The following is a 14625-nucleotide window of genomic DNA, read 5'->3' as shown; positions in this document are numbered from 1 at the left end:
TAGTGAGCATCAAATTATATTTTCCATTCAACCACAGATAAACTCGACGTTCCTTCGACACTAACTATAAGCACCAAAAACGAAAATCATTATAAGTGGTAAATCTGGAAAGAATATCTTCATTATTTTTCAGAAGGTTGCAAAGACAATTCACATTCATTGAATCCGGCATCGTAGCTGCACAAATGTGTTCAATGGTAATTTGAGATGCCAAAATGACGCCATAATCTAAATAGACTTAAACATAGAAAGACATCAATACAACCAAATGAAATACAAAAAATATGATAAAGATAACACATAAATAGTCTTTCCTAGTTTCAAAAGTGAGGACGGTACCAAAAAGGGGTTACATTGTAAGAGCAACTACCAAAGTATGCCCTCAATACAGCATAAGAAAAAGACAGTAGATAGAGTACACAACATTGTATACAATCATAACTTTCCCATGAACCCCATAAGAAGACCCTAATCACACATCCAATGTCAGGCGTCATATTTGTAAATCTAATTCCTTGAGGAAACTTAATCTTGAAGGAGGTAATTGCCTGTTTTAACACCGTTAAAGAGAGTTAGTACAAAACGTAATAAATATTGAAGAGAATAAGAAACTGAATATTTAGAATAAGAAAAGCAAAGACAAAAAACAATCTTATTCACCTTTATATTCTCCTCATTAAATTCTTCCTCTCATGGGTCCAAATGCAGCAACACCTTCTCATAGAGACAAAGGAATAACCTGCAATGAGTAATACATAAGTAGAAATAGGAGCAATGTCATGTACAACTATGAAGGAAAAGATAATTACTGTACGGATTAAGATGGATTAACCCATGCAAGAAAAATCAGAAGCGGACAACAAAAACCGGCAAGAAGTTGAAGTAGTACCTGAACTCCAGTGGGGAGGTCGAAGGTTCAACCCATCTCGATCTGGGCTGGAACCAAAGAAAGGTTCTTTTGGTTCGAAGGATCCTTGGAAGGGTTCATTGGACGCATGCCCCTGTTCGCCATTTGGGAAGTTGTGAGGCGCTTTTTTCTTTTAGTATATAACAATCAACAATAATGAAGTCGACTCAAATATATATTTAAGTAATTAAGTTTGGTCACCAATAAGAGGAATCATATTGTACTAGATGCTAGAATAAAAAAAAAAAGGCAGGAAAGATGTAGCTGCTCTATAATTGCATTTTATACTTAGACTATGCTTAAATAGAGGTCCTAAAGAAAGTCTCATACTCTCTGTACCTTTTTTTGAGCACCTTAGCAGATCATGTGCATTATTGCATATTGTCAAGCGAAAATTTTGATACGCTTTAATCCAATTGATATAGTTTCATGATCAGTATTAACTTGTGTCCTTACTCTTCTACCTCGCGTGACATCATCTTCTAATAGAAATATTTCCAAGCTTTCCTAGTATTTCGTTACAACAAATTCCCAACTGCATACTAAGAAATAACCCCTTCTACAAATTAAATCCAAACCCATATAGAAGTCATATTTACACCATTTTATCTTTTATTCTATTAGTAAAACAATAATTTAAAACAATTAAAATTGGTTTATACCATTTAATCGTTTAGTTAGTAGTTTCAAGTTTGAAAATAAAACAGCTCAACGCGACTAAAATAGGAAATCAGCAGCCGTAAAGAAGTAGGAAAGCTGGATCCAAGTCAATTCATTTTACGTGGTCAAGACCATTCACCTATTCTTTCCCACCTGTTTTATCAAAAATTTTATTTTAATACTAACCAAGCACTCCATGATCACCACGATTAGCATAGTACACAAAGGTTTAGTCATCAAGGTCACTATCAACAATCTTTCCAATAAACCAAGTAGAAGCAGTTTTATTTCCTAGAAGAATTGTTAAAAAACTTCGAACAGTGACTTCTTCTCTAAGTATGATCCTATAATTAATTAGGAGACCCAACAACATAAGACACTAAAATAACCCTTAAAAAAATCCCCTTTGGTTCTATTAAATATAAACATCCTCACCGCGAGACTATGACCCCTCTACGGATGAAGTCCTTCTAAATATCATATCCATGTTATAGGCTAATGACTACTCATCTGGTATTAGCTATTACATAATCTTTCGATAATTTCAAGTTATAGAAGAACCATGAAAGAAAGGAAATAAGATCAGTGTGAAAGGTACATGGTAACAGAAATTTGAGATAAAAACAGTGTACCTAGATAATTAGTACTTGGAGTTGCTTGCTTGCAGATTAGATTTTCTCGATCTCTTGGCTGGAATGCTGCACTACTTGATACACTTAGCAAAAAAGGTAACAATCTAAAAATCTTGAAATCCAACACACTCAAATGACCATTTGCTCATTACAGTGACCACAATTTCCATAGCCAAATCCATAGTGGATCCCCTGAATGACCTACATCATAGAGATCACTATTATCTACTAACAAATATGTTAAATTTCTTAATAATTTGAAAGAACAAAAGGAGACTAATAATACATGATTAAACATAACTTGCCTACTGTATATTAATGAATAAGCATATTCTACTATAGATTATGGTGCCTAGATTTTCTTCAATTACCAAGCTAGAAATAAAGGGTTCGCTTTTATGTATTTTTGTGTCTCAGATATGGTTTGCAATATCTTTGCGACTTGGATTCAAGTGAAAAAAAATCAAATTCATCAAATGCAAAAAACATACCCACTACCACTGCAAACTGATTTAGAAACAACAAACTAACAGAAATTGTGTAGAATATTAGGTGTTTCTCTTGTGAATACTGAATCATTTAAATATAGTAATATACTACAGTTGGACACTTTATCATGTCAAATATACTACTCGGGTCGTCTCTGTATTTTCTTTTTCTTAGATATAAGTATTAGTTTCTAACTAAGAAAAATTCAACTAAAATTTTCTTCAACAGGTGTAGTGATGTGATTTCACATATTAAATTGTATTATCCACTAATTTTTATTAAACGTTTTTCTCTCTATCTCGATGCATTCTCTCATCTCTAAGTTTAGCGAGGGTTTCCTTCCTCTCAACGAAATAATTATATTATATTTTGTTCTACTGATTTCATATAAAAAAATTGATTTTAGTTAAAAATTGATATTTTGTTCTACTTTCACATTACTTAACTTCTCAAACTAGGTATTTTGTTACTTTTTCTTTGAATGGTTGCTTTGCTGATAATGTAGGCAACCGCACGTAATTCTAGAATAAGTTGGATTGTGATTTGCAATTGATTCCGGCATTATTATATGAACTATATCCACGCATCTTACATGGTCCCTATTACTTACAGTTTAACTTAGCATGGTATGAATGTGATTCCCATGGATTCTTTGCATTCCGTAAACATAGGAGTGAAGGTTGACAATGAGTGTATTTCTATTCAGTTTCATATTTTCCATAAAATGTGCAATTGTGTAATTTTTGAACCTTTGTTCACACTTTATAAGAACAAAGTTCTATTAGGAAGAATTGTTTTGTTGTTCAAATTTTTGGTTATTGTTCTGTTATGTAGTTCTCTGTTCCAAACAAACCTATTGAGAGTGATTATATTTTTACATCAAGTCATTAACAGGAAAAACCTATATGATAATATTCCTGGAGGATCTTCAGAGCATATATTGTGTCCATTGTGTCCATGCTTGGACATCAACCCAAGCAAATTGAGATGATTGTGCACTATGTTGCATTCTATAAATGGTTATCATGTAGAAACATCATCTTTTGTCACAAAGTTTACTTTTAGCCTTCATTAGGCTGAGTAGAAAACTAATATTTCTTGGTTTAAGCTGTTCATTGATCTTTAACATTCAGTTATCTTCTACTGAAAGTGTCTTCTTTAACTCTTTGCAATCATATTTATTTAGTTTTTTGCTCAACAAGTCATTGATTATCAATATTTTATAGTCTGCCATATTCTCGAATGTTTTTTATTGTTTTCCATTTTCTCCTCAGCATGGATAAGACACAAACTACTTCTACCAGTGAACGTGCTACATTTACTGAGGTATTTTTCAATTTTTTTTTTCTTTTATTCTTTCAAGGGTTTTTTTATTATTATTATTATTCTTACATGAATTGTAAAACTCCACAATCTATACAATGTTTGTTTTATGCTTACATATTTTATGTATTTAACCTTTCACCAATTACAAAATAAATGTTATGAACAAACAGTTACATGAAAACCATCAAGTCCAATCAGCTCATGAGGTTGTCGAGATACCTCCACGGTCAACTCTACTTAGTGTTACTCCTTCTAAGCACAAGTTGGCTCAACACACAAGAAGATAGAGAGAGCGCATAAGTGCTAATTCGTCAACCTCATAAATACCTTCACATCAAGTCCAATCAGCTCATGAGGTAGTAGTCACACCTCCACAGTCAACTATTACAGTTATTCCGACCAAATTATTGCTAAGGTATATATGTATTATATTGTCATATATACAATGTTTGTTTTCTGCCGTACGTTAATTTTGTGATGTACAGGTTATAAACAAACAATTGCATAAGAACCACCAAGTCCAATTAGCTCAAGAGATTGTCGTGACACCTCCACAGTTAACTCTTGGAGTCAGTCCTACCAATGCTTTCATACCTTCGCAACTTTCTAGGCGCAAGTTGGCCCAACAATACAATTTGCACTCTGCTAGAGTTTTTTTTGTCTTGCTTAAGGCTACTCTAGGTAGTTAGGTTGTGCCAAAGCCTACCTAAGCTTCTAAAGCTCTGCCTATACCAAATCTGCTCACAATAGTTATCATAACACATTGCATCTTAGATCATCATCTTAGATCTACCCCTTTATGTTCATGCAAATAATTTACATATAAAAAATATTTTCTAATGACAATAGAAGGTGTTTTCATCCAATTCTTATATGAGTCTTTAATTCTTAGTTTGATTGTCACCTTATTGTCTTCTTCTTAGCAATTCACTTATGCTACCCCGTCGACTTATACCGACTGGCAACTACAGTCCACCATATTCCTTGAGAAAACTAGCTAAAGTATTTATTTTATTTATTTATTTATTTTTATTATTTATTTATCTATTTATTTTTGTATCAATCAACTTTACAATCTAGAATGGAGCCTCTAAATTAGTGTATGATTGAACTTATCAGAAACTTAAAATAAGTGTTTTGCCAGGTTATCTCACACAAGGAATGGACTCAATTTTTAATACTTTGCATGACTTTGAGATAATGTAGTTCAAAAAGTTATTAGTTCAATAGTACCATGTATTTACATTGTGGAACGTCCAAGCTAAGAACACCAATTCATCTCAAAATTTCTATTGTACATTAGACACCAAAATATTTGTGTTAGATGCTCACACTCTTTCTATCAAAGGTGTATGCACTAGAAAGTTAAGGAGTATGCATGATCAGTGAAGACTAAGCACTACTGTTTTTGTGGGGTACAATTTGAACATTGATTAATTTTGGCTATTATTTAATTGGTTGTGTGATGATGCAGGGAATCAGATGAATGTGAAATGAAGTCTCTCTGTTTTTCAACTTCAAAATTACGAATGAATAGCATTGATCAATAGAGAAACCTATCCATACTTACCGTTAATCTATGGTGCGTATTAGTTAGATCTGCATATGGTTTCATGTGCCATCATAACTAATGTGGGTGCTTACTGTATATTTTTTAGTTTGTGTGGTTTGAATTGTTTGCTGATAACGATTTGGAATTTTCATTAAGTTATTGTCATAGTTCATAGTGTTGCTTTGTAATTCTTTTCATTGTCTTCTTAAACATGTTTTGAGTTGTTGTATGCTTTGAAAAATGAATTTATAAATAACTAAACTGGTACATTGCCATGTGAAGTTATTTATAATTCATATGACGTCATACAGGTTCATTTCATATGTAAAAAAAGATAGGGAAACTATGTAAAATGGTGTTTAAACATACGTTTGATTCAATAAATTCACCCATAATAACAATCAAGTGGCATCGCCACGGGTTAAATTCTAGTCAATTATAAGGGAACTCATTTGTATGTGTACGTGGAAGTCTATCACAGAACCAAGGCCGGCCTAGGCATATGTTGTCTAAGCCCTTGCATAGGGCCCCAATATAAACCATAAAAAAAACACCGTAAAACTCTAAAAAGCCCACTATTATGTTAGAAACCCAAACAAAAGCCCGTTCACAGGAAAATAAAAAAGAAATAAAGGCCCAATTTTGTTGACTTTGCATTGGGCCCTTTCAAACAAAGGGACGGCCCTGCATAGAACTATTGTGAACTAAGTACTTATCCCATTGAACTCTGTTTTGTAATTAGTCATTGACTTAAACGATGCATAAACTTAAATGTTTGATTTGGATCATGTACGATAGCATCAACAAGCCTAATGTGGTACTGCCGGACAACATTAAGGAGGCTCAATCATGGCAAAGGTATCATAGTTGTCACATTCTCATTCATCAAGGGCTAGATGGCTTTAGAGCATTTTCCTAGTCATTCTACCAGTTACTTAGAAAAAAATTAAAGAAATCAAAAAATCTTTAGAGGATTCACTTAGACAACAACATTGCGAAACTAAATCTACTCAGAATTTGAACTTATTAAGATTAAACTTTGTCGCAGTGCAGTGCAGCGCAACTTCTGGTTCACTATAAGACGATAAGAACCTGTGTAACAGCAGAGTGGCAGATGTTACATAGGTTTCATCTGCATAATATGCTAATTAATCAATGTACACATATGTACAAACTCGTGACTCCAAACACCTACAAACAAAACCATGCTAAACTTCTTGTCAAAACTCTATGTTCACTGTTTCCATTGGATGTTGTTCCAGCTACATATTTAGTGAACCAACGTGCGTTTAGTGTTTAAAAATGATATGTTTTTGGAAATGGCTCATAAGCTCCATAGCCTGGCTGAGTACCTGACAATGTTGAGCATGCATAGTTACATCGGGCCAATAAAGTCATGTCTTGGCTGAAAAGCAAAGGCTTACTTTGGCCCATACAGACCCAAAACCTTTCTGTTAGTTCCTATACACGGGCTAACTGGCTACTCAGCAAAACCAAGTCCATGTAAGCTACTCAGCTTTTCCATTGTTCGAATGATTTCGTCAAAATCTGGCAATAGGCACACATCTGATCAAAACTTTAATACTCAATGCTGTCGACACTGAAATGTTACAGCGGAAATGGCGTTTAATGTGGTCATGTACTAAATAATTTTGGAAACCTATATTTAGGCCCAAGCCATGGCTATAGACCAAGCCGAATTTCCGTTGGATGGGTGTTGGATTTTAGCTGGTAACGCCTTGTGATTTCTATTTACAAAAGTACTTCCACGTACCCTTTCCAGTTATTCTGATAAACTTGTGTCTCATTTAAATGTAATTTTGCAAAAAAAACAACCAAGAAAATGTATATAACTATGATACTTAGGATTACTACTCATAGCAACTAATTCAACAACAGAAAATGACAAAATTTAAGCTCTTCCTCTTGTTCCTTGTCTCGGTCACCCTGACCACCCAGTCATACGCTGGGAGTATATCAATCTACTGGGGGCAGAACTCAACAGAGGGAACTCTGGCGGATACGTGTTCCACCGGACTATATGAGTATGTCAACATAGCGTTTCTCTGTTGTTTCGGAAACGAAGTAACTCCGCAGCTCAACTTGGGTGGACACTGTGACCCCAACAAGAATGGGTGCACAAGTTTAGCTTATGATATTCACGTGTGCCAAAGTAAGGGGGTGAAAGTTCTGTTGTCGCTTGGGGGTGCCGGAGCGCCTTATGGTACTTACATCTTAACTTCTGATCAGGATGCAAAGTTTCTAGCACAATACCTATGGGACAATTTTTTGAGTGGAAATTCTTCCTCTAGACCATTTGGTGATGCAGTGCTTGATGGTATTGATTTACACATTGAAGGTGGTACGCGGTCTCACTGGGATGAATTAACTAGGTATAGTAACAATATGCTTTATTCTTTTGGGTGTGTATATATATATATATATATATAGTTCATGAAACTATGCAAATATATATTCGGGTTATTTTGACTTGCCCTCCATTTGAAAAATCATTGGACATTAGATTAAAGCCCCCAAATTCATGGAAATTAGACTTGCTCATTCCAAGAAACTAACTCACAAAAATTTTGTCATAGTCATGGTTAAACATGTCATTGACCGAGATCATCTCCAAAAACTAGGTGGTCAAGACATTTGAAATGTCTTAAATACCCTCTTTCATATATATATTATATAAAATATATATAAAATATAGTTCATGAAACTATGCAAATATAGTTTAGGTTATTTTGACTTGCCCCCATTTGAAGTCTAATTTCGTTTTCAAATTGGGGGCAAGTCAAAATGACATATTGGTTTTGCAATTCAAGACACATTTTCATGTTTGAAAAAGAAAAAGACGGTGAGTTAGTTTAGGGGTCGACATCTCGCCCTCAAAATCTAATCTAACGGTCACAAGCATTTAATACATTAGACAAGTGTTATTAGACATGCCCCCTAAATCGCCATTACAATTGAATAATCTCCATTAATGAACTCAAGGTTTAGGGCTTAATTACCAATGAGTGATGTGTAATTATATTTTGACACGTGTCATGTATATCACTGTTATATGTGTTATTAGACATGCCCCCCAAATCGCCATTATAATTGAATAATCTCCATTAATGAACTCAAGGTTTAGGGCTTAATTACTAATGAGTGATGTGAGTCGTTGGATGTGGGTAATTAGATTTTGACACGTGTCATGTACATTTTCTAGTTTAAAAGGGTTATTTTGACTTCCCCTATTTGAAAACGGAATTAGACTTGCCCCAGACTAACTCAATGTCATTTTGGTCATTTTTCAATAAAAATGGTATTTAAGACATTTCAATTGTCTTGACCACGAGATTATGGTCAAAGAAAGTTGACTATGATGGTGAGTTAGTATGCGGGCAAGTCTAATTTTCCTGAATTTTGGGGGCAAGTCAAAATAACCCTATATATTAGATTCAACTTTCATTCACAACTGAAATTTACAATTTCTCCATACAGATACTTGAGGAGCTATCGCACGCCAAAGAAGCTTTACTTGACGGCAGCACCACGCTGTCAATATCCAGATGAATTTATATGGGGTGCCCTTTCAACCGGTCTGTTGGATTATATCTGGGTGAAATTTTATGACGACTTTTGCGAGTACCATGGGGATATTTCAAACTTTACATCGAGATGGGAACTGTGGACGACAACTGTTACTATCACGAAGGTCTTTCTAGGCGTCCCAGCAGCCCCAAGTGGTGCAAACAGTGGATACGTTCCTAGTGATGTTCTAATATCTAATGTTCTTCCATTGATCAAAGATACATCCAAGTATGGAGGAGTAATGCTTTGGTCTAAATACTATGATGGTCTAACTAATTATAGTTCTTCTATTAGGAATTACGTTTGATGTTTGGTAGACTGCTAGTGAAGCTAGAAATAACGGTCCTTATCTTTTTGATGTGCAATTGTATTAGGTTTGTTTTATTAAATCATTTTCCTTCTTGAAAGGGCACCTCAACGTTATTATTCTCAAAACATAATGTAAGAATATTTGGAAGAGATTAATGACCTTTGATTTTGGTAATATAGTTCATAGTAAATTTTGGTTTATACAACGAAGAAGATCAAGTATTCATTAAAACTAAGTATTATAGGGAATCTGATACGACTAAAGACTACTCTATGTGGCCCTGTGAACAACCGATCCTGTTGTGCAATAGCCTATTCTGTTTTATGTCATCAAGGTTTCGGTTCATTATTGATAATCTTCATTTTTTGGACTCTAAGTTGTACGCATTTAATCTCATCACTGAAGAGCAAATTATGTTGCCAGACCCAGAGTCAGAAGCAGACTTAGATTGCAACAAGTCTAGTTTTGGATTTGGTTATGCTGTTTCTGGACAAGAATTCAAAATGGCAACACTACGATTTTTCGAGGTTGAGGATTCTCCGAGTCAAATTAAAGTTTATGTCAATACACTAGGCACTAATTCATGGAGAAGGATAGTAGATACCCCAAGTGTTTTAAACAATACTCAAGGTAAAACCTTCGTTTCTTCGACATTCAGCAATGGGTCTCTTCATTGGATCACTTTATCTAATGACAAGCCGGTTATTGTCTCATTCCACTTGGGAGTTGAAGAGTTCAAAAGTCTCCCAGCACTTGAATGGCTCGGTTCCTTGTCTCCTTCAGAAGTACTGAACTTCTGAAAATTATGAGCTCGGGGATCTAGAGGGGTGTCTTTCACTGGTGGATTGCTCTCATGGAAATGCTTTCCAGTTTCCACATATTGGATCAAGAAATTTTCTATACAAAGAGAGCATATATGGTCATCTTGCGACAAAATTTGGATTACGCCAATAAAATTTCAAAAGAACGGCAATATTTATTTGCTACTATGTACAAACAAATATCACGTTTCTCTGGTTTCTTATAACCCCAACAATGGTACATCGATAGAAGTTCAGAAGCAAGAAAGGAGTCAGGGTTTCTATACCAGTTGGTAGCATCATTTGACTGAAATAAGTTTGCCATTTTAGTGCTAGACATACAATTTCTTTGTAGAGAAGTACTGGTGAGAAATTAAAGGCTAACGACACGGTGGTGCAGTGCTGCTTCTTATTGAACTCCAAACTTAACCCTACGGCAAATTTTGATGTAATAGTGTTCTTTCGTTATCTGACTAATAATATCGCGGGAGACAATCTAAGGTGCCATTCTCAAAGAACGTATATGAGGTCAGGAGACTGCGAATCAAGGTACCACACAAGCAGAGCTGTCACAGAGATATTAAACTCTAAGAACTTATACTTTAGCTGCCCTTACTCACGTCAGGTTTGGTTACACTGAGGCATGGCTGGACGCCTGGACCAAACCCCTGAAGACCACACGATGCAAGATAAGAAGGATATTGAAAGGGATCGGAGCTGAAAGCAGGGCTGCTGCTGGATATCGAGAAAGCTTCAATTAGTTGAGTCTGGCTCAAAGAGAGCAGTGAGCGTCTTACTAGCTAGGCACTGAAGAATGTCCATGGTATGACTGGCTGTATCTTCTGAGCTAGTATGCGCGTAGAGGTTAGACATGTGTTCAGACTTCAGAGAACGTAACTGTAGTGGGCTAATATCGTACTCAGATATATTTCTTTCAGTATTTTAAAACTTGTGATATTGGCATAAGGGTCAATATCTCGGTAGATGTAAGGGATACTTGAAATGTTTTGCAGGCATAAAGTGGGAAAGGGAATAGAAAGAGGATGGACACGTGGCGAAAACAGGTTGGGTCAAAGACATTTGGGAAGACTATAAAAAGGTGGGATGAGAAAGAAATGATTCATTCAATTCAAATTACAAAAAACTGTATAAATAGGAGAGAGAAAGAGTGAGCCAGAGAGAAATTGTAACAAACTTGATCATCAATCAATAAACACATCACTTTTCTTCATCTTTCATTCATATCTTCATCACGAATGGTGTGAACTAAGAGCATTAATTGGAAGTAAGTGTTCTTGGCAATCACATTGGCGACGTCTGTGGATCTAGAACAAGAAACTTTTCGATTTTTGTTGTGAATATAATACTTCGGAAACAACGTTACCCACTACAATAGATCAATCCTACCCAAGGATCAATTTTTCTTACTAAACAAGACTTCAACACCCTCCAAGCAATATCCCAACACTTCTCAATATCAAATAACAAGCATATAAAGTAAAATAATTAATGTAAAAGAAGAACAAACCACAAGACAAGATATATCGTGGTTCGGCAATTTGCCTACTTCCACACTGTGAGTTCCAAGCTTTACTAGATGTCCGGAGTAACAGATTACAAGTCTCTCAATCCACTCACAAAGAATGAGCACTCAACTCACAAAGAATTACTCTCTTATAATCTCTCTCTTTCTTGGTTTTGGAAAAGTTAGGTTTCTACAGAAAAAATATATATTTATACTATTTCATAAAACTTCCGAAAAATGGCAAATTCGTGCTGAAATAAGGTGGAGCGCGGGTCGCGCTTAAATCACTAGAGGTCGCCAAAGCATGGCTGGTCGCTGCTTGCCGAGCATAAAAAGGGAGCTGGTCGCTACTTCACACCAAAAAGAAAAAACGTCATTTTTCTCTACAATTTTCTTCTTCTATGATCTAGAATCCAGAGTTTTTTACAGATTTGAGTGAAGGAAGTGTGATAGAAGAGTGTGAATTCGCTTACAATGGCTCTTAGGAAGAAAGCAAATAGCAAAAGAATGGAGAATGATAATCAATCGGATACAAGAAACACAAGAGCTTCGGTAAGTCGAGGGGAGATGGAAACAAATATGAATATGGAGGTGTCGCTTCAAGAAGTGTTGAAAAGATTGAAAGAAGTAGAGAGGCAGAATGCGATTTTGCTAAAGGAGAATCAAGAAATTAAGAAAGGAGAATCAGGGTTGAATAAAGGAGGTCCAAGTAATGTGGTTAGGGATTTTCAGGAGGAAGAAGAGGAGGAATGTAGTTTGAAATTGGGTAGTCATGATAGGGGAAAGGCATCAATAAGAAATGAGAAAGGGGCAGAAGTATCGCCAGTAGCTGAAATGTCGACACCACAGCCCATCACTAAAGAAATGATACAAGAAATGATGTTAAAACAATTGGGAAATCAAGTGCTCGAGAAGACTTCAACGTCAATAAGGAAGTTGGCGGATGATGTTAGTAGGAATCTGATACATCAAAGTATCGAAATGATGCCTATTCTGCCGAAGTTTAAATTGCCTAAATTCACTCAATATGATGGCTCATCGGATCCGATAGACCATCTCTTTGCATACCGGTATCAGTTCTCGATATATAAGGGAACTGCATATCTGGATTCATTGTTATGAAAATCCTTTTCTTCAAGTCTGAAGGGGAAGGCATTAAAGTGGTTCTGTTTTTTACAAGATGGATCAATATCATGTTATAGGGAGATTGAAGAAAAATTTCTGACCAATTATGGGCACAGTGGGTGAAACCAAAGCAGGTGTAGACTTTGTTCCAGCTGAAACAAGGAAAGAAGGAATCTCTAAAAGGTTTCTTGTCGCAATTCAAGGCAGAAGCGCAGTTAGTAGAACATTTGGATGAGTCAGAGATGACAGCAGTAATGACATTTCAAATAGGGCTCATTCCTGCATCCGATATGCACAAGTATATGCTTCGAAAGGATATTAAGACTCTGAGAAAGCTCTATGATAAAGCCAAGAAAGACATGCAAGTCGAAGAGGGTGTTCTATCAACTTTAGTTCAACCGGTGTTACAAGTGTCTGAGGCAAGTAACTCGGCAAAAGAAGAGACCCATCATAAATCCGATAAGAGGAAGTTGAATGAGTCTTATTCGAAATCTGAGGGTCAACCTTCACAGAAGAAGAAATTCGAAAGGTTATTAAGAGAGGAGTTGGATCCATCAAATTATGTCGCTATTAATACTACATTGGAAGATATCTTGAGGAGGGTTGGGAAAAAGCCTTATTTCCAACATCCGACTCACAAGCCTCGAGAGATAGAAGATAAACCTTTCTGTAATTTTCACAAGGTAAAGAATCATGAGACGAACAAGTGTCTTCAATTGCTCAGGGAAGTAGATCGATTAATGAGAGATGAAAAACTCAGGGAGTTTAGAGCTGATGCTAGACCAGAGGTAGCGGCGGTGATGAATGATAAGCCGTTAAGGGTGATTAATATGATATATAAGGGGGTTATCCCACAGAAGAAAATCATAAGGGATAAAATTCGAAAGATATCGACAGTCAAGGAGGTGCTGGAGGCAAATGTGGAGCCAATACCAGTAGACCCTGCTCTCATATCGGCAAGTATACCTGGAGCTATTATGTTTGTACTTGACGATCTGTCAAAGGTAATGTTACCTCATGATAATGCTCTGTTGATTACATTAAGAATATCAGGTTATGATGTGCAAAAGATATTGGTGGATTGTGGTAGTTCCATCAATATTTTGTTTTGGAAAGCATATACAGGCATCGGATTTGATGAGTCCCATTTAAAAGAATCACATTTTAATTTGTATGGTTTTAATAGAACCTCAACAAGACCAGTGGGGAAATCAAGTTGCCAGTAAGGGCAGGCCCACAGACTATTATGACTAAGTTTATAGTCATAAAGCATCATTCAGATCATAATGCTATTTTGGGAAGAAAATGGATACATGCTATGAGAGCAGTTCCGAGTACTTTTTATCAAGTTATAAGATTTTCCGACAGTGTATGGGCCACGTGAGATAAGAGGTGACCAGTCAAAATCTGAGAAGTGCAATTTTGTTACCATGAAGGGTATGATGAAAGAGAAGAAAGTGGACACTGGGGGCGTCTCGGAAGTCGCCAGATAGCAATTAATGAAAAGTTCATCTCCAAAACCCGATAGCAATAACCATCAGGAGGACTTTAGATTCATATCGGAGATGAAGATGGAGTCCGAGATAATTCCAAGTAAGACAATATAAGAAGTGCAAAAGATCAATATCAGGCAAGACAATGAAAGTCGCTTCACTTTCATTGGAACAGAGATGAGTTCAGGAATCAAGAGTGATTTGGTCGATTTTTTAAA

The 14625-nt window shown here is 35.8% G+C and overlaps 1 protein-coding gene across 1 annotated transcript; it reads left to right on the top strand.

Annotated features, from left to right (window-relative positions):
• The first annotated feature begins 7417 nt into the window (after nt 1–7417).
• Nucleotides 7418–9638, top strand: LOC147523701 (hevamine-A-like). The gene is made up of 2 exons (XM_086562620.1): nt 7418–7959; nt 9065–9638. Exons 1-2 carry the CDS (start codon nt 7469–7471, stop codon nt 9459–9461), a joined length of 888 nt encoding a protein of 295 aa, XP_086418746.1. The 5' UTR covers nt 7418–7468; the 3' UTR covers nt 9462–9638.
• The last annotated feature ends 4987 nt before the right edge of the window (nt 9639–14625 follow it).

Source organism: Coptis chinensis, chromosome 1 (genome assembly GCF_015680905.1).
Source record: "Coptis chinensis isolate HL-2020 chromosome 1, ASM1568090v1, whole genome shotgun sequence".
Taxonomy (NCBI): Eukaryota; Viridiplantae; Streptophyta; class Magnoliopsida; order Ranunculales; family Ranunculaceae; genus Coptis; species Coptis chinensis.
The sequence above is the reverse complement of the archived record's forward strand: the minus strand, read 5'-3'. Positions and strand labels throughout refer to the sequence as shown.

Excerpts from the sequence above, each read along its gene's own strand:
- LOC147523701 (XM_086562620.1), top strand. The coding sequence starts at position 7,469 with ATGACAAAATTTAAGCTCTTCCTCTTGTTCCTTGTCTCGGTCACCCTG. Across the intron at positions 7,960-9,064 it reads CACTGGGATGAATTAACTAG|ATACTTGAGGAGCTATCGCA; the intron begins GTATAGTAACAA and ends TTCTCCATACAG.